This window comes from Panthera onca, chromosome E1 (genome assembly GCF_046562875.1).
Source record: "Panthera onca isolate mPanOnc1 chromosome E1, mPanOnc1 haplotype 2, whole genome shotgun sequence".
Lineage (NCBI taxonomy): Eukaryota > Metazoa > Chordata > Mammalia > Carnivora > Felidae > Panthera > Panthera onca.
In genome coordinates this window covers 16659833-16681715 of record NC_138352.1, presented here as the reverse complement: position 1 = coordinate 16681715, position 21883 = coordinate 16659833, and the positions used below count along the sequence as shown (strand labels likewise).

The window sequence follows — 21883 nt, the reverse complement described above, 5'->3', positions numbered from 1 at the left end:
TTTCTTACATTTTCTTTTAGAAGATACCTGTAAGATATCTCAGTTCTTGACAATGTGATCATATTAGTTAGTGAAGGGTCTCCACGTATATATTTTCTTAATTCCAAGAGTTCACATGATACTTTCCACTCTAGCTCTCGGTGTATTAAGAGAAAATGAAGTGGTCCCAGAAAGGGCTGTGCAGATCAGTTGAAGGAGTTGGCACGTTTCAGAATTGTCCAGAAGGGAATGGAGGGAGAGTATTTACATTGAGAGTGACAGGAGTAGAGCTGTGAGTGGAGCTGACAGGAGCCCTGTAACGTAAGGTCAAGAAATCCTCAGGGTGTCGTCCAGAGGTCACTCGAGGGCTGTGATATTGTTCACTGAGCAAATATTTGTTGAACATGTGCTGAGTGCCAGGCTCCTGGGTGACTGTGGAAAAAGCAGATACTTGCTCTGAAAGGGTATGTAGTACTGAAGGAGACACACATGAGCCCAGCAATTATAGGTGTGGTGAGTATTAGCCAAAGGAAAGCGTAGGGAAAAAAATAGCAAGAGTATGTAATCTCCTCTGGGAAGTCAAGGAAAACTTATGTGGAGGGTGACCTTTCAGCTCAGAGTCGAAGGGTGAAAGCAGGCAAGGATCAGAGGAAGGGTTAACAGTGTTTCAGGCAGAGGGAATCACGTGCACCAAAGTCCAGAGAACGGAGAGTCTGGAAGAACAGGGTGATGAATGAGGCTTAGGCAAAACTGCTTCAAGGGACAGAGAAGCCCGTGCGCTGGTGGTTTAAATAGTAAACAGGCTTCATATGGAAAAGTCCAGGTGGGTAGTCCAGCTTTGACATGGCAATTTCAGTCACCGGGGACCTGGCTCCATCCATCTTCTTGTGCTGTCATCATCCACAGGCACCTTTTACTTAGTTCCCAAATGATTACTTACTTAGACCCAAATGATTCCTTCCGCTGTCACTTTGCACTTTATGCCAGCAGGAAAGGGAAAAGGGAAGGAGAGGGCCATATCTCCTTTCTTAAGGGCAGGGCTCGCATCCCATTGGCTCAAGCCCAGTGATATGGCCACACTTAGCTGCAAGGGAGGCTGGGAATGGGCGAGATTTTTATTTCATGGCCATGTAATTTGCTGAAAAATAAGTATGTAATTACTGTGAAAGAGGAGAGCAGATATCACATTATAATTGGTAGCCTTTGACTCACGTGGCTCGGTTCCTGAATGCTGAAGGAGAGAGCAAGGCTAGAGGAGTAGGCCGGAATCAGCCCATGGGGAGTCCTTTGCAGCCCCTGTGAAATAGGAGTTTGGAAACGAGTTTTAAGCAGGGTACGTGATGGTTGTGGCTTCCTTGTGTAGAACTGGTTGGAGAAGTGGATCCAAGCAGATCAGTTGGAGGCCATTATGAACGATTTTGAGAGGTGTGTAGGAAGTAGGACAAGCAGTCCTGAGTCTGAGTGGAGGATTAGAAGGAGAAAGGAATCAAGGATGACCCCAGCATTACTGGTTTAAGCAGTCGGAAAAGTGACAGTACTGTTGATTGACAACAGAAACCTTTTCAGGAAGGGCCGATCAGAGACCACATGAGTTTGGTTTGGCCATGCTGGGCTCAGTGTGTCCATGGGGCAGCTAAGTGGAGGTGTGTCTTAGCCTGTTGGGCGTTTGCGTCTGGAGAGTCCTGGGAGAGAAGACCTGCCTGAGATACAGGGTCATCTCCTTGTTCCAGTGAGGAAATTGCCACGTTGTTGCCTCCTCGTCTGATGTGATGTCTTTTCTTTCTTTTCCTTTCAGTGACCGAAAGTCAAAAATATTATGCTTGGTGAGGACTTGGATCCCTTCGAGGTGATCCATGGACCGTTGAGCATAGTTAAATCCGGAGGTCACTCCGCCCCTGTAACTGAAGAAATACCCGGGAGGAAAAACCGAATGGTTGTACCTTCCTGTTATGAAACACAAAGTCCCAGTAACCACCTGTGTGGCAAAAATAAACATTAAGGAGCTGTAAGCACAGCAGTAAGAACTGGTGACTTGTAAAATGTTGCAAGTTCTCGTTTTTGTAAAAATCCCGGGTACCATCTAGGGCCGTGTCATAGAGCATTAAGTGTCCGTAGACCGAAGTCACAAGATACGTGTCGGGAAGTCTTCGTTCACATCTGTGTAACTGTCTCCCTCCTTGTCTACAATGTATTCAAACACTTGGTATCTGGTGACTTTGGCCAGCCGTGCAGGGCCGGTGGGTGACAGCAGCCACCACACTGAGGAGGAGACTGAAGACACTGTAGGGTTCAGGGACTCACCTAAGAAGATTGGAAATTAAGTTTGGGTAGTGACACTCAAGTGTGAGTCTTCTGTCCCTGAAGCCTGTGCCCTTTCTCCTTCAAGGACCTGCTTCTCTGTGGTTGTTATTCTGTAGTCTCATCATTCCTCTTAAGCTTTAATTCTTTTTTTGTTTTAATGTTGCATTTATTTTTGAGAGAGAGTGTGAGCAGGGGAGGGGCAGAGAGAGGGGGGACAGGGGACTCTGCGATGACAGCGGCGAGCCCGATGCTGGGTTCGAACTCACGAGCTGTGAGATCGTGACCTGAGTCAAAGTCAGACGCTCAGCCAACTGAGCCACCTAGGCGCCCCTAGCCTTAATTCTTTAATTCTCCCCTATGTGCTAAGGGAGGCCTGGCAAGGATAATTCAAATTTGAGAAAAAGCATGGTGTATTTTTCTTGAGGTCTATTTACCTGTATTAGATTGGGTGTGGGGGGATAGTTGGGGCTTTGCTTGATACTAAAATCTGGTGACTTTCCCTCTGTACTGGTTAGCACTGGTTAGCACTGGTTAGTGGAAGAGAGCAGGTCTGACTCTATGTGAAGGCTTATGCAGGTTGAAAAACCTGATTGGGGGGCGCCCTGGTGGCTCAGTCGGTTAAGCCTCCTACTTTGGCTCAGGTCATGATCTCGCAGTTCGTGGGTTCCAGCCCCGCGTCAGGCTCTGTGCTGACTGCTTGGAGCCTGGAACCTGCTTTGGATTCTGTGTCCCCCTCTCTCTGCCCCTCCTCCACTCACGCTGTCTCTCACTCTCAAAAATAAAAAAATAAAATAAAAACCTGACTGGGATAAGCTCACAGTGGTTGTTCTGTCCATAAGTACAGGGTAATTGTATTAGTAATATCCCAAGAGTTAAGTGTTAGCCACGTATGTGATTCTTTGCTTTAAGGTAAGTCTGTCCTTTGAATTGAGTGTGGAGACATTTCTGTGTCTTAGTTAATTCTCCCCTTAAGCTGGTGAAAATGTATTCTGATACTTCCATACAAGTGTAAGGGTTTTTGTGAAAGAACAATAAAATGTCTTTGTGGTAGCAACTAAAATGAGTTATTTCTCTTCCTCGAGCACAGTGGAGCAGGTTCATTGGCATACGTTCCTGTCACACGGCTGAGTTGCCGAGCTGTGTATTTGCTCTTGGGCTCCAAGTCTGCATTGCCGGCTGCGTCCACCCAGGTGCCTTGCCTTCACATTCCCACGACCTTGGTTGCTTGAGGTGGTGTCCTAGAGAAGTTGCTGGAATTGTATTACAGACCAAAGTCTGAAGCGTTATCATTTTATAGTGTGACATACCTTTCCTCGTGGTAGGTGTGGTCCATGGGGAAGGATTCGGTCTGTTCTAGGGAGCGGTATCTAGTTGACTTCTTTGCAGAAGAGCGGTAGAGTTAAAATTAAATGTCTGTTTGACATCAGAGATTAGAGATGACGTGTTTGTGCTCTCGGCACGATGGGCTTGCAGAAGATCGCGTAGAGTCCAGGGCAGGAAGAGGTGCTGAACACAGAATGGCAGCAGTCGGCTGTTAGGGGGGAATTGAGATGAATGGATCTTACTGTATTAATTTGACATACTCACTTTGGTGCTTTGAGAAATTCATCGGGCTGTAAATCTGAGGGAAGGACCATTTTTATTTATTTATCATTTTAGCACGGCCCAGGCTCACAGCCAGGGCTCAGTGGGTGTTCTCCCCTGTAGGGACCTCACGTTGGTTCAACAGATTCAATATGGTGCTGCCCTCATTCTCCAGCCTTGTGTTTTATCTTCAATCTGTCACCTTACAGTAATGTATTTTTTGATGTTTGAGGAAACAGTTAAATATAGCTTTAGTGAAAACTTAAAAAGGTTCTTAGTCACTGCTGGGTTTTAGAGGAAATTTAGAGAAAAATACCGTTTGTCATTGTCGTGTCAACAGTATTAATCAGCTAATTTAGAGTGGCCCTGAGCCCAAGAAGTATGCGGACAGAACTGTGCAGATGTCATTCTCTGCCCTTTCAGGGCACAGAGGGTTAGAGACTTGTGTCTGCACCGTGAAGATGAAGCAGGCTGCGAGCACCACTGACCTTAGCTCAGAGCCTGCAGGGACTCCCTGCTGCCTGAAAAGTCAGGTGCATATTCCTCGGAACGGGTTGGAGCCCACAGGCTGGCCCGTCTGCCCTTACCTGCGCGAGCCCTGTGCCCTAGCCGGTGGGACACCCACCTTGTCCTGTGTGTGGACCTTGCTTCTCTCAGTTCTTCGAGATTCCCTGCCTTGGCCCTGTCACCTGGTCAGGACCAAGCTTTTCTTGTGACATGATTCAAATGTCTTTTGTGTCCTTCTGATTCAGCCCCGCCCTTGAGGCTCTTGTTTCCTGTTCTGTACCCGTCGTTGGGCACTTAGGAGCGCACTGCCTGGTCTCGTTGAGCAGTTAGGCTGCGAGGCCCCCACCCACCTGCCTGTGCTGCTGCAGCACCCAGGAAGCCTTCAGTTAGCGATGGCCATGGGTGGTGAAGAAAGAGGCAGTGCGGCAGGGGAGGGTGCTGGCAGAATTGGAGGTTATTTTGGCGCTGTGTGCTTTTCTGGGTCGGGGATGATGGCGTTGGCTTCTTCCAGAGAAATTCATGGTCTCAGAGAGCTATATGGAGGAGCTCTGTTTTAATTTCCCAGATTTCTGATATGCCACTTCATCACGTGCTGTCTTACTGTAGAAATTTCAGTGGCTCCCCATTGCTTTCACAATCAAATGTTGGGCTAACCTTTAGGTCTTAGTACCTTTCCACTCTCATCTCCTGGTATTTTCAGCCAGACAAGCCCATTCACAGTTTCTCGTATGTGTGGGGATTTTGTCCGCTGCTCCCGTTGCCCCCTGTAGCCCTTTGCCCCGCCCCGAGCAGTCTTTCAGGATCCGCAGAGGAGCATTTAACAGTGGCATGGAGTTTGGGAAAGGCTTCACCAAACCAAGGCTTGAGAGGCTGGAAGAATTTGCCTGGCAAAGGAAGGAAGGGACACGGTTGACAGGTGTGGCACGTGCAGATAAATTCGCGCGGGAGAGTGTGGCAGAGTTTGGGAATGACGCTCCCTTGGTATCTAGCCTAGAGTCTGGGGGCAGGGTGGCTTAGTAGCCGTTGCATGCAACCCGTCCCCTCCCCTTTCCCAGTAGAGGGGGCCCTTCTGTCACACCCTGGACAGATGTGTAGTGAGTCCACTAGTGGGATCAGTGAGCTTGCTGTTTTGTAAGTCTGCCCGTTCCACTGCCCTGAGCTTCAGACTGGGGCCCTGGGGTCAGCCTGCGCGCGGGCGAGTCCTGGTCCCACCATGCCTAAGCCGTGTGACTCACACGAGCACCCTGCGTCTCGGCTGCCTGTCCTGTATCTACCTCATCTAGTTACCCTGAGGGTTAAATGAATTAGTTCCCGCAGAGCGCCTGGAACGGTGCCTGGCACGTGCTTGCTGCTGTTTCTGGTGTCACTTTTCTCTGGTCCCAGCTCTGCACTAGGACCGTGTGCTCCGTCTTCTGTGGACTAAGCCTTTGCGTACTTCACTTAGACGCGGCTGCAGCACTGTCTCACAGATGGGCAAAGGGAGGCTTCGAGTGAGAGGTGAGCCTCTCAGCCGGCAGGTGGCAGTACTGAGACCAGATCCAGAACTCTGATGCAAGCGTGTTTCTCCCAAATGGGACCAGTGTGCCACCTTTGTGTGGAGCCTGACGTGTGCCCTCTGGTCCTTGCCCCGGTTCTGGTCTGCTGTGTGTACCGTGGTCTTGATCCCACTGCTGGTTCAGGAGGTTAAACAGGATCGGTCTGAGCCCCGTCCCGTGTTGCCCTAGGCCAGGGCAGATGGATAGAAATGTGCAGCCGGCCAGTCCACTCCCGTGTGTCTCGTCTGCGAGGTGGGCACTAGATTGTAGTGGCAGTTCTTTGCACTTTGCCAGGCGTAGTTTTGTTCCTGAAACCTTTGGATCCTCATGGCAAGCTCTGAGGACAGGCTGAGCAGGAGGAGGGGTTGAGACTTAGGGGCCCCGAGTTTTGTCCCAGGCTCACAGAGGAGAGGCGGTGAGTCTGGTGCCGTACTTGATTCCAGACTTCCTCTCAGTCTCACTGTGTTGCCCTCGTTATTTCTCACATGCTGCGTGGCCTAGGGCCTGTCCTTGGGTGCTGCCTGGGCGGTTACGTTGTGGCTGGCAGGGCAGGGTGGGTGTGGTAGGAGGAGGCCTGAATCAGGAGAGGAGGACGAGGAGACTGCGGGCCGCGTCCCTGACCGCCTGGAGATGGGTGTCGGCCCCATGGAAATAGGGGGCACTGCTCTGTTTTTAGATCAAAGTGGACTCATCCCCTTTGCACAGTTAGGGCCAGACCTACTGTGTCCACTTGGCTTTTGGGCCCCACGTTCCAGGGCGTAGAGTTTCAAACCGCTGGAAATTTAGTGAGTGTTTAGGGAGTGTTAATTTGCATATTAAACGTTAAACAGATCAGAATGGAGTAGGAAAGATCAGAGCACCTTGTATCTGATCGGAGAAAGTATCACATCATTTCATGACACTCTCGTGTCAACATTGTGGACACGGGGTCGTGACGTGAAACGTGCTTCATCCAGCGGCTCAGCCAGTGAGGCTTTAGAAGCTCCGCTCTGAGGTTATGTTAAACTGGAGGGTCCCCCGGGGACAGGCAGCGTGGCAATGAGACTAAAGCCGTACGAGATAGAGAACTGGTTGAGGGAGACTCGGTGCCAGACGATCACTGTTTTCAGTGGTCCGTGGCCGTCTGCGGGCACAGGGCTCGGGTACGTTCCGCACGCCCACAGGTGGTGACGTGAAGGAGGCGCGTTCCCTTTCGTTCTGTGGAGAAGAGAGTTGTTGCTGTCAGAACCGGCCAGAAGACAGGAGTTTCCCGTCACCAGTGTGTGTCCCAGAGACACCGGAGAAGGGGCTCCAGCTGTACAGAGGCACATCTTTTAAGAGATTGGTCAGTCCGTTCCAGTTGGAGCGCTGACAGAGATCTGCAATGACTCGCTCCCTCCACCCTCGAGATTCTCCGCGGCCTCGTGGTCCCCTTACCGTGAGGTTGAGCTCTTCGGCCTAATGGGCCCGGCTCTCTCTCTCCTGACCTCCGTCCCGCTCTTCCTCTGCCCGCCTCGGTCGCAGCCACACCAAGCACGTTGTAGTCCTCTCGGTCTTCCCTGCACTCTGCCTGTGCTCACACTCCGTCCCCTCTACCTAGCGTGGCTGCCCCGTCGTCACACGCTTACAGATTCCTAGGTATTCGTTAAGGCCTAGTGCAAGGGTCGTCTCCTCGGGGCCGTTTTCCCCGAACGTCCCGCCCGCTCTGGTGCTTCTGGTCTCAGGGTGTCTGTCAGCTCACGGCACAGCCGTTCCTAGTGTGGGGTCCCAAATCTTAATGGGATTCAAATCCAAGCAGCGGATTTACTGCTCCTCATCATGTGGACTTGAACGAAATACGTAACCTCTCTGTTGCTCCCTAGCGAGAGGGTAGTACCTACGTTTGGGGCTGTTGTGGAAAATGCGAGTCGACGCACGTTAGGGCCTTAGAGCTCCGCCTGGTGCTTAGTAAATGCTCGGTAACTGTTAGGTACGCAGCTGTTCGTGCTGTAATTTCGTTGTTACGGTGATCACACACCACATTGCTGCCGTTGGTTTACAGTCTGCTCTAAGGCTGTGAGGGTTTTAGAGGGCAAGGACTGTGCCCTGTCTGTCTTCACATGTGCAGAGACGAGCGCAAGTTGTCGTGTGTAGTGGCTGCTTATCGGAGAGTGTTGAGCAAGCGCATGAGCAAACCAGATTCCGCGAAGTCCTGTGAGACAGACGAGGCGTTACTGTTCGGTTTGAAAACCTGTACGTTTCTTCTTCTTTTTTTTAATGTGATTCCCTCACCTTCGGTCTTTTTTTAAATTGAATTTGATTAATTAGTTAATTATTGTTATTTTTTAATTTACATCCAGATTAGTTAGCATATAGTGCAACAGTGATTTCAGAAGCAGATTCCTTAATGTCCCTTTCCCGTTGAGCCCATCCCCCCCTCCCACCACCCCTCCAGTAACCCTCTGTTTCTTCTCCATATTTAAGAGTCCTTTGTGTTTTGTCCTCCTCCTTGTTTTGATATTATTTTTGTTTCCCTTCCCTTCTGTTCATCTGTTTTGTCTCTTAAAGTCTTCATGACTGAAGTCATATGATTTTTGTCTTTCTCTGACTAATCTCACTTGGCATAATACCCTCCAGTTCCATCCACGTAGTTGCCAATGGCAAGATTTCATTCTTTTCGATTGCCGAGTAATACTCCATTGTATCTATATACCACATTTTCTTTGTCCGTTCATCCGTCGATGGACATTTGGGCTCTTTCCATACTTTGGCTGTTGTCGATAGTGCTGCTATAAACATGGGGGTGCATGTGTCCCTTCGAAACAGCACACCTGTATCCCTTGGGTAAATACCTAGTAGTGCACTTGCTGGGTCGTAGGGTAGTTCCATTTTTAATTTTCTGAGGAACCTCCATACTGTTTTCCAGAGTGGCTGCGCCAGTTTGCGTTCCCACCAACAATGCAAAAGAGATCCTCTTTCTCCGCATCCTCGCCAACATCTGTTGTTGCCTGAGTTGTTAATGTCAGCCATTCTGACAGGTGTAAGGTGGTTTCTCATTGTTGTTTGATTTGTATTTCCCTGATGATGAGTGATGTTGAATATTTTTTCCTGTGTCGGTTGGGCATCTGGATGTCTTCTTTGGAGAAGTGTCTATTCATGTCTTTTGCCCATTTCTTCACTGGATTATTTGTTTTTTGGGTGTTGAGTTTGATAAGATCTTTATAGATTTTGGATACTAACCCTTTATCTGATATGTCGTTTACAAATATCTTCTCCCATTCCATCGGTTGCCTTTTAGTTTTGCTGATTGTTTCCTTCGCTGTGTGGAGGCTTTTTGTTTTGATGAGATCCCAATAGTTAATTTTTGCTTTTGTTTCCCTTGCCTCTTGAGACGTGTTGAGTAAAAAGTTGCTATGGCCAAGATCAGAGAGGTTTTTGCCCGCTTTCTCCTTGAGGATTTTGATGGCTTCCTGTCTTACATTGAGGTCTTTTATCCATTTTGAGTTTATTTTTGTGTCTGGTGTAAGAAAGTGGTCCAGGTTCATTCTTCTGCGTGTCGCTGTCCAGTTTTCCCAGCACCACTTGCTGAAGAAAGAGACTGTCTTTATTCCATTGGATATTCTTTCCTGCTTTGTCAAAGATTAGTTGACCATACGTTTGTGGGTCCATCTCTGGGTTCTGTATTCTGTTCCATTGATCTGAGAGTCTTTTTTGTGCCAGAAAACCTGTACGTTTCTTTGAGGACAGTTTCCGAGTGTTAGGAAATGACTTATTTATTTGGTGAAGCTGTTAGTCATGCTGTTCTGATTTTTTCTCTCACCCAAAATGTTTTTGTTTGTTTCAAAATTCTTCTTGTTGTATTCATTAACTATTGACAGACCAACAGAATCTATGAGGAATAACAAAGCTGTCGTCGTTTTTATAACCTTACTTCTATGGGATTTTTTCTTGTCTGTCATCAGCACAGGAGTTGGGAAGCAGAGAGCACTGGAGATGCAAGAAACAAGGAGGAAGCCAAGAGCTTTAGTGGATGTAGGACTTGAGTGCCATCTTGAGGTTTAGAGAAAGTGCGTCTCAGGTTTAAGGCTAATTCTGAGTAAACGTGGGCATGAGGTGCTGTTGGGGAAAGAGAAGAGCTCAAAGAGATTTTACATCCTCAGTTTCCAGACTGCAAGAGCCCTGGGCCTTCTCTGAGCAAAGGAAGGAGAACACAGCCGTGAAGAACCGAGTCTGGAGTCTCGGATTCCAGTACTAGCTGTGTGACCTCAGGCAAGTTATCTGACCTCTCTGTGCATCTACAAAGTGGGGCAGTTAATAACTAAGTGCTGCTGCCGCCCTTACGAGGGATAAGTGGTGTTACGCAAAGTGCCTGGAGTTTAGGGATGCTCAGATGTTCATTCGGAGCTTCCCAAAGCATATGTCCTTCCCCGTGGGACGGGCTGCAGTTGTGCTGATGCCCTCAGACCTCGAGGCCTTATTGTGCCCTGCCGGGGCCAAGTGGGGAAGGGCTGTGCGCGCTGTGGTTGTCACATGGTGGGGTCTTGGGGCAGACGGAGGCTGTGCTTCTGTTCTGTCTCCCTCCACGCCCATTGGCTCTGAATTTATATCAGGCTTGTGTTCTCATTTCCTGATATTTAAAAATCCCCCTCGATGCAGATTGTCACGTCACTGCCATTAGCAAACACTTACGCTTTCAGGTCTTATTTTGCACACACACATGTGTTTTCATATTTGTGTGTCTGGGGCTTTGTACTAATGTGCAAAGTGTGTATATTTGGTTTTTTAAAACTAACGTGAGACTGCTCTCGGATATTCTTCCGTAGCCTACTTTTTCAGTCCGTGGCCTTCACCTTTCCATGTCAGTTCATGTCTGTGTCATCTGATGTCCATATTCACGCCTTTCCGGTTGTCCCAGAACTCTTATTTATGGTTGATATATCCGGTGTTTACAGAGGAGGAATATGACATGACTGAAAAAGCTATAAAACTACTGATGCATTCTATCCTGTGCCTGAAGCAGACGCTCAGAATTTTTGATTTTCCTTGTCATCACTCACGCGGCATAGAGCCCATGGGTCGTCCGCACCCCTACGCAGTGTCTCACTGTCCCCGAGTTGTCACTTGGCCCCTGCAGCTGGTGCTGGTAGGTCCCCGAGAGTCACCAGATGTCATGTTTACATTACTTTATGAGTTGTCAGTTTTTAGGCCATCTTATTCCCCCCACAGAGCATGTCCTTAGTTGTCCTTCGCCGTCCTGTCCTCACCCACATCCACACACCTGTCCCCCGGCAGAGTGTGTCTGCTGTGTTTAGTTTGCTCTCGGTGTGTGTGTTACTAAGGTGACATGAATCGTGTGTGTCCCTGAGCTGTTTATTCCACTGCTGCTTTTCCTTATACGTCTTTCCTCCCACGTTAACAACTGAATTGGTGCTTTTTGGTCCCTGTTATTAATTTAACTCCAGATTCTCTGCCAGTTTCCTGAATGTCTTCTAACACGTTCAGTGTGTTCAAGCACACAGGAAGGAGTTGCATAGACTCATCTTCTCCAGAGCTTTCCGACCTGCCTCATTCTGGACGTGTGCCGTGCAGCACCCCAGGGACTCGTCCACTCTCTCGGTTGGACCCCATTCTTCCTCTTTCTCCGTGTGGTCTTTATTCAGGTGACCACACCCTCTGGTCGCTTTCTGACTAAGGGAGCATGAACTAGTGTGTGTTTTGAGAGCCTTGTGTGTGGAAGAATGTCTTTTTCCACTCTTTCACAGTTGGTGGTATTTTGGCTACATGCTGACTTTGGGGTTAGAGAGGGCCCCCCCCCCCCCCCCCCCCCCCCCCCACCTTATGTGGAGGGCCCAGCTCCCATCGCCTTCCATCTCCCGGCATACCTGCGGAATTAGCCTCTGGTTCCCGACCTCTGATATGGACGCTGTGTCTCCTCCCTGCAAGTAGGAACTTCTCTGCTCGGCGACGTGAAGTCTCAGTACCATGTGCCTTTATCCACCTGTAGGGTATTCGGCCTCTTCTGTTTCAAAACCCACATCCTTCAGTTTGGGGAAATCCCCTCGAATCGTAACGATTGTCCTTTCTCTCCCTGTGCTGTCTGTGCCCCTTTCTTCCGGAACTCCGAGTGTTTGGATAGTGGGCTCCTGGACAGGCCTCCTGGTTGTTTTCCTCTTTTCTTTCCCAGTTTCCGTCATTCTGTCTTTTTGCTGTACTCTCTGGGCACCTCAGTCAACTGAACTTCCAGCCTCTTGAGATTTGTCTTGCAAAATCTGTTAAGATTTTCATTTTGCTGTGATATGTTACCTTTCAGGAGCTTATGAAAACATTCTGAATAGACTGGTTTTAATAGTAGTCTCCTGTTCTCTCATGATGACACAGCGTCTTTTTTATTAGGTAGTGGTGGCTGCTGACCTATGGTGGGTTCTGAATATACTAGAACCCACTAGGTTGTGCACTTTAAAAGGGTGAATTTGATGGTATGTGAGTTACACCTTAGTAAAAGTGGTATTAAAAATACCTTTTTTAAAATATTTGTCTGAAGATACTGATGATCACCTTTTTGACGGTCTTGTCTCCTTCTCCTTTCTTTTCTCCAAGTTGCTTGTTCTGTGTTTCATATTAAGCCGTTCCTCAAGCGTCAGTGGTCTTGGGCTGCCCCCACTCACGTTAAAGAGCAGGGTACTAAAGAGGTGGGGGCTCCACGCGTCTGGCTTACTGACAGCTGAGCCTCACTGGAAGGTGCTGGGCCCTTGCGGGGGGCGCCCTCCAGTGCCAGTGTCTCCAGGTCTGTCCTCGGGGGCTTGTCCAGCACCCCCAGAGAAGAGCCCCCCAGTGTCTTGCCTGGAGAGTGTGAAACTGGCTGCCAGCACTCGGAGAGCCCTAGAGGAGGGGTGAGTCTTACAGACCTTGACCGTTGGGCATTAGTGCCCCGTTTTCAGTACAGTGTTGACCCTTCCAGCCGCGCCTGGTATTTCCTAGTCCGGAAACTGTGCCACGCTCTGGAGGAAATCAGCCCCGCACCCCAGCTTCTGACTGGGGAGAGGATCTGGAGATCTGTTACGTTTGTATGTTCGTTTGCTTTAAACCTGAGAAAATAGAGGTAAGAGTAGAATAGAATGAACTCTCACAGACCTGTTCGCCAGCTCCAACAGCTGCCAACTCAAGGCCAATTTTATTTACTCTAAACTCCACCTGCTTCTCCTCCAAATTATTTTGAAGCAAATCTTTCCCGCCACAAATATTTCATTGATTAATCTTTCATTATGTATCTTTAAAAGGTAAGAACTCTGGAAAAAAACACCCAATCTCACTGTCACGCTTTTCCCTTAAAAAGAAACCCACGGGGATTCCTTAAGATCAGCGTCTATCCAGTCTGCTTTAACTGCGTCCCGAAACAGACCTCCCACTGGTTTCCCTCACCTTCAGCAGCACCCACTGCTGCTGGGTCCTACGAAGGCTTTGGGCCCCTCAGCGCGAAGCAGCCTGTGTCTCCGCTTGCCCGCTTCCGGCTCAGGGGCCTCTTTCTTGCGGACAGTGGTGTTCGCTGGGCGTCTGTCTGTTTCTCAGCTTCCACAGTTTTGTTGCTATTGCATCACACGATATTTGCTTCTGTCTTTGTGCTTTAGGAAAACAGCCCTGTGCAATGTTGTCTTGGTGGGGTTTCGGGAGGAGGCGGAGGTGAATGCCTTTGTCGGAACGCTCGTGACGGCTGCTTGTGGTGCGCTCGGAAGCCTTGAGGCCTGGGCCTTCCTTCCCGGAGGCCCTCAGCCGTCTTTATACCCCACGGGCAACCGACGAGTCCGTCTTCGTGAGGAGCTTTTCCCTCTGGCTTTTATCCCACGACCTTAATCCTCGCTGACCCTTCTTGTGACAGCCCGTTGCAGGCACCTGTTCTGCACCCTGAAGACCATGGTCCTGCGTCCGTCCTCACAGGCAGTGTCTTCTGTCCATCACATGGTCTCTTTCCTCTCATCCCTTCCATTCCTTTCCCTTTTGGGGTGGAGCTTCCGTAGTAAGCTATGGGTCTAATCAGAAAAGAAAAAGGTTATTTTCTTCTTTTGAACATTGTTTCTTCATTACTGTAGTCTTTGATCCTGTTAACTTTTTGGATAATCTGGCGAGGTTGAGGAAAGGCCAAGAGAATGCGGCAGCTTTCTCTCACACTTTGCTCTGAACTGTCCCCCGTCCTGCACTGAATGCCCATGGTTTTAGACGTGAACACTGGGATTTGTTACGTTCCTGTTAAACACTGCATCGTTTAGAGGTCCGCGACAGCAGTGGGTACTTGTATCAGTCATGAAACCTCAGTGGGAAGTCTCCACATTTCATGACGGAGGGAAATAAGGAAAAGGCAGGAGTTTGAAGGAAGGGAGAGAATGACCTGGAAAAGAAGGTGGGGACACTCTCAAAGTATTTCAGGGTGAGGGATGTCTGTGCGTGAGTGTATCGTCAGGAAGAGAGAAGCCACTAATGCGGCAGAGACTGAGTTCTGGGGAGCTGGGACAGTCGCTAGGTGAGGGGAGTCTTGTAGAATGTGAGAGGGAATGGTGTCAGGGACACAGAGGGAATGACAGTGCAGGTTAGAAAGGAGAAGGAGACACTTTGCACTCTGATACGCTTTCACTGTGTTGGACTCTGTTCAAATGTTACTTAATCCAGACAGCAGCCTGTGAGTTTGGTAATATTTGCTGCATTTTTCAGATCAAGGAGGTAAGGCTTTTGGAGATAAAGGAATGTATGGACAGTCACATAGCTGGTTAGTGACAGAGCAGGATTCAGACCAAATCCCACGCTGTACCCAGTTCCCCAGATGGCCCAACAAGGGCAGGGAGCAAGTGAGGATACGGTTAAAGGTTAGTGAAAACAGGGCTGTGGAGTTGATAAATCAAGTTGGGTCTTGCGTCCAAAGAGTGTTTGAAAGGAAAAGCCCGGCTAACCCAAGGTGTTGCTCTAAGCCGAGGCTCTGATTCTAGCTTTGTGTTTGGCACTTTGTAACCAGTTGGAAAATGTTGCACAGGTTGCTTTCTGCAGTTGTTTGGGAAAAGGGGGTTAATCCCATGAAAAAGATGAGAGGGTAACCTTGTGTGTGCACGTAGTATACTTCTATACAAGGCGCCTTACTATCCCGGATTTATGTGGTCTTTGAGTGATGTCAGTGGACTCTTCCTGCAACCACAACAGTGTCACCAGCGGCAAAGTATCCATGATTTGGAACAGACGTGATTTTATTGTATCTCTTGTGTTGCAGGCCTTTGCCCAGTTTGACGCCGAGGGTGATGGTACAGTGGATGCCGAGAACATGCTGGAGGCCCTCAAGAACTCCAGTGGGGCTAACCTCCAGGGGGAGCTAGGCCACATCATCAGGCAACTGCAGGCCTGCTCTCTGGTCCCAGGTAAGGCTGTCATCTGAGTGCCGAAGGCCGGAGGGTGCTTTTGCTGTCCTGTGGGTTGTCATTAGGCAGGCTGAGGGTGCCATGGAATAAACGTGCTTTTCCAGTCGTGTCTGTTAAGCCCACGGTTGGAGTCCGTGTTCTGCGTAGTCATCCCTCTGGGTCCCCAGTACAGCGATGCTTGAGCAGATCTGCCGTTTTTGGGAACTTTTGTCGTGAGCCTGCCTTCCTTAGTGGGTATCTATTTCACTCTCTCCAGAAGCCGTCCCTGGCCCCAGGTGTGTGTTCTTGGTATCCTGCCTTTGTCTTTGCCTCATGTCAGCGCTGTGATTGATTAATTAATCGTTCATTTATCCGTAAATGTCTGTCTGTATTCTTATACTCTGAGCTCCGTGAGGGCGGGGACCTTTTATTTCTGCTGTGTCCTCACATTTAACGTATCTTTGGTAGATGGTAGGTGCCCAGTGTTTGTTTGTTTTTGAAACCTACCACTCTGAAATTTAAGTAGTAATAAAAACAGCATGAAAGTAAGCAATACTTCTTCTAGATTGTCCCTCGGAAAAAACTTTGTGTTTTTGTATGGTTTCTTCTAGGGACTTCGAAGACAGAATCAAAATTAAGTTACCCTCTTTTTTTTCCAGTGAGAAAACAGTTGAGTTGCGAAGGAATAAAACTTTGCTTATCATCCTTGTACCCTCAGCTTGTCTCAGAACTTTTCCTACTCTGTGCTCTCGGAGTCCTAACATGTAGCGCAGAGCCTGGCGGGAGCGGCGGTGGAGGCAGGTAGACTTGGTAGGCGCACCGATATAAATGGGGTTGCCCTTGACCTCTCTGACTTACCGCGGAGGGCGTGCTGAGCTGGGAAAGGACGATGTGTGTATATTGATGAAGAATGCAGCTTTGCGTTCTTCCTCAAGTTGTCTTCAATTGTATAATCTTGGATTTTAAAAAATGTTTATTTTTGAGAGAGAGAGAGAGAGAGAGAGAGTGAGAGAGTATGAGCAGGGGAGGGGCAGAGAGAGGGGGAGAGAGAGTCCCAAGAAGGCTCCACGCTGTCAGTGCAGAGCCCGACATGGGCTCAGTCTCATGAACCGGAATTCATGACCTGAGCTGAAATCAAGAGTCGGACACTTAACCAACTGAGCCACCCATGCGCCCCTAATTATGTCATCTTTATAGCGTCGTAGGTAGTCCATACATGTTAACTTTTTTCCTACTCTCATGGCAGTTAAAAGTGTGCTTTGAATTATGTTTCGCTAAGTCGTATCTCGGCATTTCCGTATCGCTACCACGTGTGGGTTACCAGCACCGGTAACATCGGGAGCTGTGTGTGGACACCTCAAGCAGATGTTGGGGAGGGGAGGAAGGGGCGAAGACCAGGGAACCCACCTGAAATAATACTCAGTGCACCGTTGTTCTGGGAGACCGGGGGAGGGGAGATAGAATTAGAAACACTTGGGGCTCGGAGCCCAACGTGCTTACGTAGCAGGGGGGTGACTAGGACTTTTTACTCAAAATTTTCTATCAACCTCCAGTGTACAAAAACTATTTTCTCACAGTGTTAAGACAAACCCTGGTAAGCTGGACTCACCTGTTGTGGGATTTGTTCCTTGTCGCTCTTTCTGACCAAGATTGGAACTTGTCCCTTTCACGTCTCGTTGTGCCGGCGCTAAGCGTTTGCCACGTCCGCTGCCTGTTTCCGCGTGTCGAAGAATGTCCCCGTTGCCAGAGTCTGTCTGCCTTTTCACGTGGGTGCTGGGCACGTGGGTGTGGCATCAGCAGTGTCCTCACGTGAGGGTGGTGCTGCCGTGGAGTCTGCCCAGGGAACAAACACTGCACAAGGAGGGCAGGGGTGGCACGGACTGGTGAGTCTTGGGAAATGGAGCCCGTGTCTCCAGGGTTTGTGTGGAGGGCGTCGTCAAAATGGGCCGCTTCCAGCACATAAATTCTCGTCAGTCTCGTGTTTTCTCTTAAAAATTAGTGCAGAGTTTCATTCCTGAACGTAACCTGTTTGTTTATTATTTTTTTAAATTTTTTACATGTTTGTTTATTTTTGAGAGAGGCAGAGTGCGAGCGGGGGAGGGGCAGGGAGCGAGGGAGACACAGAATCCGAAGCAGGTTCCAGGCTCTGAGCTGTCAGCACAGAACCTGACGTGGGACTCGAACCCGTGAACTGTAAGATCATGACCTGAGCCAAAGTCGGGCGCTTAACCGACTGAGCCCCCCAGATGCCCCTAACCTGTTTGTTTTACACTTAAATAATTTCTGCTAAGACTTTTGGGGACTTGCGCTCGGTGCTGCGTACATGGAGTGTTCAGTTTGTGAAAGTTCGTCAGTCAGTACACTTGTAACATAGGTACTTTTTGTCATGTCCAGTTATGATTCATTGGAAAGTAAAAAGAAAAATTTCCCCCAAACCCACGAGTGTATCTGAGCTCTGGGAAGAGGTGCCGTGTTTATCCTGTCTCCACTTATTACAGGGTTATGGGCACCTGTGTTCACTGTAGGTTATGCGGAGCCACGGGAGGATGTTAAACAGGGGTAGGCGTTGTGTGTTTTGTGGGTTCGTAAGATCGCTTGGCTTAATGCCGGACAGAGGACGGCTGGGAGAGCCACTCAGGAAATGTGGGTGGGTCAGCATGAATGGGAGATTTTGAGGCCAGAGGGACGGACGGAGTGGGCAGAGTCCAGGGAGCTGCACTGGAGAGAGCACTGGAGTGGGGGCGAGAGCCTGCACGCCGTGAGATGCCACCGGGAATCGTGGTCAGGGTGGTGGCTGCACCGTCGTCATCATGGTGTCCTGTAGTTTCGTATAAAAACAGTTACTCTTTTACTCACGGGGACGATAAACTTGATCCTGAGCCCATGTTCTGTATATACAACATGTTTAAGAACTTCTGGTTAGGGTTTCGGTGCTTATACCTTTTTAAAGTTTGGATTGAAACAAATAATCATTATTCAAAGTCTTCTAAAATTTTGTTAAACGGAAGGAATTTTTTTTTTTTTTTTTTTTTTTTTTGAGTGATCTCTACACCCAACATGGGGCTCGAACTCACAATCCCGAGGTGAAGAGGCACGTGCTCCACCACCTGAGCCGGCCAGGCGTCCCACGAAATTAATTTTTAAGTTGAGATTACCACCGGTTCATTTCTTAAAAGTTGCTTAGATTTTTCAATGATCAAAACTTAGAGTATCAGTAAAGACCCATAATGGCTGCTTTTCACTCAGCCAGTCGAGGTAGGCCACCGGCGGGGGTGTGGGAACACTGTTGTGGCGCATTCCTGAATCACCCAGACTGGCTGTTGTCTGCCTAGGTTTTATAGACATATTTTCAGAGTCCAAGGAGGGCCTGGGTGTTCACGCGTCCCTGATCCTGCGTTTCCTGCATCGCAACCGGCTCTCCGGCATGGCCGTCCCCTGCCCCATGTTGGACCACTGCAATAACATGTGCTCCATGAGGGTTTCGGTTCTGAAGGAGTCCCTGGACCAGCTGGTACAGAAGGAGAAGGGTACGTGCACGTGTGTGGTGGGGGCTGTGGGACCGCGTTCTGTCGTCGTTTCTTCCAGATGCGCCGTGACAGACCCTCCTCCCCGCCTTCTCTTCCGAAAACTAGAACGGCAGCCAGTCTGTGGCATAAGAATGTGGTCTGCTGGCTTTCTCTGTCTCTCCCCTCCCTCCCTCCCTCCCTCCCTTCTGAGCACAACTGGCTTCTCATTCATGTCTCTGTTCAGATGTGACCTCGGGGAAGGCTTTCCTCATTACCCCATCTAATTTAACGCCCCCCGACCCGTACCATTCCCCACCTTCTAGTCACCGTCACCTTTGTCGGTTTAATGGTCTAAGTGGCACTTACTACCTGAAGCTGCAGCATTATTATTTCTTTGCATTTTGTCTGCCTCATTTGTGTCATTATCCTTAACACCGGGCACTGTGCCTGCCACGTGGTAGATACTCTGTGCGTAGTCGTTGAATACATGAGGAAGGCCACCCCGGACTCCCTCCGTGACACCGGCAGTTTGACAGTGTGAACAGACAGGTCCGTGGAACATGATAGAGTCAGGAAGGAGACCCAAGCACGTGTGGGAATATGGTACCAGGTACAGTCAGCATTGCTTTGTACAAGGTAGAGAGGCGAATCGGTCAACAAGTGGGGTCAGGGCAACTGGCCAGCCATTTGGAGAAGTAAATAAAACTAGATTCTCATCCATTCCATTCACTGAAACAAATTTCAGGTAGATCAAACGGTTCAGCTGTAAAGAAACCGTAAAGTGCTAGAGGCAAGTAGTCCTACTCTGTACAAACGCTTGACATGGGACACCTTGCTAAGCAAGATGTGAAACTCAAACTACAAAAGAAGAGATGAATAAATTAGACTTTATGCAGATTTAAAGTTCTGTACAGCCGAAAATATAAGCAGAGTCGAAAGACGAATGATATTCAGGGAATAAAAATGTATTTTGTAACACGTCGTGACAGACTTAATTTTTTACTGGCTCTGACCTTGGGCGGTTACTTAACTCTCTGAGCCTTAGATTCCTCATTGCTAAACTGAATTAGAACATAGACAATGTATAGAAAAGTGGCTCACAGCGAACACTCAGTAAACATCACCTGTTCTGTGTGTGTGTGCGCACGTGTGTGTGTGTGCATGTGCGTGTGTGCGGGCACGTCATATAGCATACAAACTGGTAAGAAGAATTGTGCCCCACAGAAAATAGTTGAGGGGAGGACCAGGCCTCACTCAGAAACACAAGTGGCTTACAAATGAGTGGGTTAAAAAATCTCACACACGATTAAGGAGACGTGAGTTCAGCCTGTAAGGTTCCATTTTCCGCCCTCAGCGTGGTTCTGCTCACGTCTCTGGGACGCTTATTTTTCGAGGACCAAGGTACCAAGCGTCTTTGTGTTAGGTATTTCAGATGACCCTTTTTTCCCTTTGTGAAAGAGATGGCATGTGATGGAATCTGATTTTCCCTGCAGAGAGCCCTGGAGACCTAACTAGGAGCCCTGAGATGGATAAACTCAAGTCGGTGGCAAAGTGCTACGCTTACATAGAAACGTCCTCCAACCCCGCGGACATCGACAAGATGACAAATGGAGACACGGCGTCATACTGGCAGTCGGACGGCAGTGCCCGCTCACACTGGATCCGGTGGGTGGCGCCACACCAGCTGCTGGGCGACCCGCGTGCCCATCTCATCAGTGCCCTCAAAATTACCTTCCATGCCATAAGAAGCAAGTACGGGGGCTCCTGTAAGATGATGCCGCCGGGCTCTTCTGTCCGTAAACACGGATAATCCCTTTACTTGGAATTTTGGGGGAGAAAGTAGTATTGGACTAATATCTTGTGATCCTGACTTCAGGTCTTTTTCGCTAGTTTCTCAGGAAAATTAATATCACAAGGGGCAAGTACTTAGATGCGATCTTACATTGTAAGATCCTCTCTGTGCATTTAATAAACCCGTATGCACCTATCTTGCCGCTGAGGAAGCGAGGGGATGGGATGAGCAGGAACCCGGGGGTGGAATTGACGACTGTCAGCTGGGACGCTTCTAGTTCTCAAGCTTCTCCTGTCTCTTCAGAGGATGGGCTCCTTCCAGTTGGTGGAATAGAAATAATCGTCTTGTTTTCTCATAGGGAGTATATGTGACCTTTAGCCGTCTAACTTACAGCCGAGGGAGTATACTCAGTTCTTTGGATGCAGTTTAGAATTTGTTTCTCAGGTAAAGCGATGTCTTTTAGGATGTTCGTATTGTACTTTCCTGCCTGTATTAGTAGCTTAAGAGGAAACGTAAGATTAATCTTGACCCGAAAGGAATTTTTGAGATGAGAGGTCATACGGACTTTGAAACTAATAGCGTTTCAAGTTGGTTGCTTTTAGGACAGTGAGTCTTTGGTGACATCACAGACAAGGTCTTGGAGATGGGACTTGTGAATGCTGCTGCTTCTGACCTGTGTAAACATTTGCAGTTTCTGCTCCCGTGTTTTCCAGCTTAAAAATGAAGCCAGATGTCGTGCTTAGACACTTGTCCATCGCAGTGGCTGCCACAGACCAGAGCTACATGCCGCAGCAGGTGACCGTGGCCGTGGGGAGGAGTGTCGGCGAGCTCCAGGATGTCCGCGACGTGCACATCCCCAGCAATGTCACCGGCTACGTGACGCTGCTGGAAAATGCCAACATCAGCCAGCTCTGTGAGTCAGCCAGGGTGCACCTTGCCCTTCTAATTAAGGGGTTTGGGGTGGAGGGAAGAAGGAGTATTTTTTAGCGGGAAGACTTCTAAAGTGGAGAAACCGTTAGATTCTCTCTGTAGGTTTGATTAGCTACTCGTGATGCGCATGAGAGTCACATTATTTCATCTATTTGGTGTTTTTAAAAGTTATAGAAGCCTTTTTTAAATTAGAAATATTCTTGTTTCCTTACTGTAAGACTGCAAAATATAAGCAAAAATTACTCAAAATCCCACCACCCAGGGATAATCACTGTGAATGTGTTAGTGTGGAACCTTCCAGATCTTTTCTTGTGTGTGTGTGCATGCGCGCGTGTGTGTGCGTGTGTAAACGTGTGTACACATGCGCACACACACACCTTTTAAAAATAAAACATAGGGTTGTGGGTGCATATTTACAAA

At 48.7% G+C, this 21883-nt stretch overlaps 1 protein-coding gene across 4 annotated transcripts in view; it reads left to right on the top strand.

The window, feature by feature from the left end:
* ZZEF1 (zinc finger ZZ-type and EF-hand domain containing 1) overlaps window positions 1–21883 on the top strand; it is a 102177-nt gene that overhangs the window by 1594 nt on the left and 78700 nt on the right. For all 4 annotated transcript variants that reach the window (XM_078437950.2, XM_078437948.2, XM_078437949.2 and 1 more), the window contains exons 2-5: window positions 15112–15256; window positions 18568–18762; window positions 20235–20406; window positions 21247–21446. In XM_078437950.2, the coding sequence (XP_078294076.2) occupies window positions 15112–15256; window positions 18568–18762; window positions 20235–20406; window positions 21247–21446 (712 nt within the window). The remainder of the gene's footprint in view (window positions 1–15111; window positions 15257–18567; window positions 18763–20234; window positions 20407–21246; window positions 21447–21883) is intronic.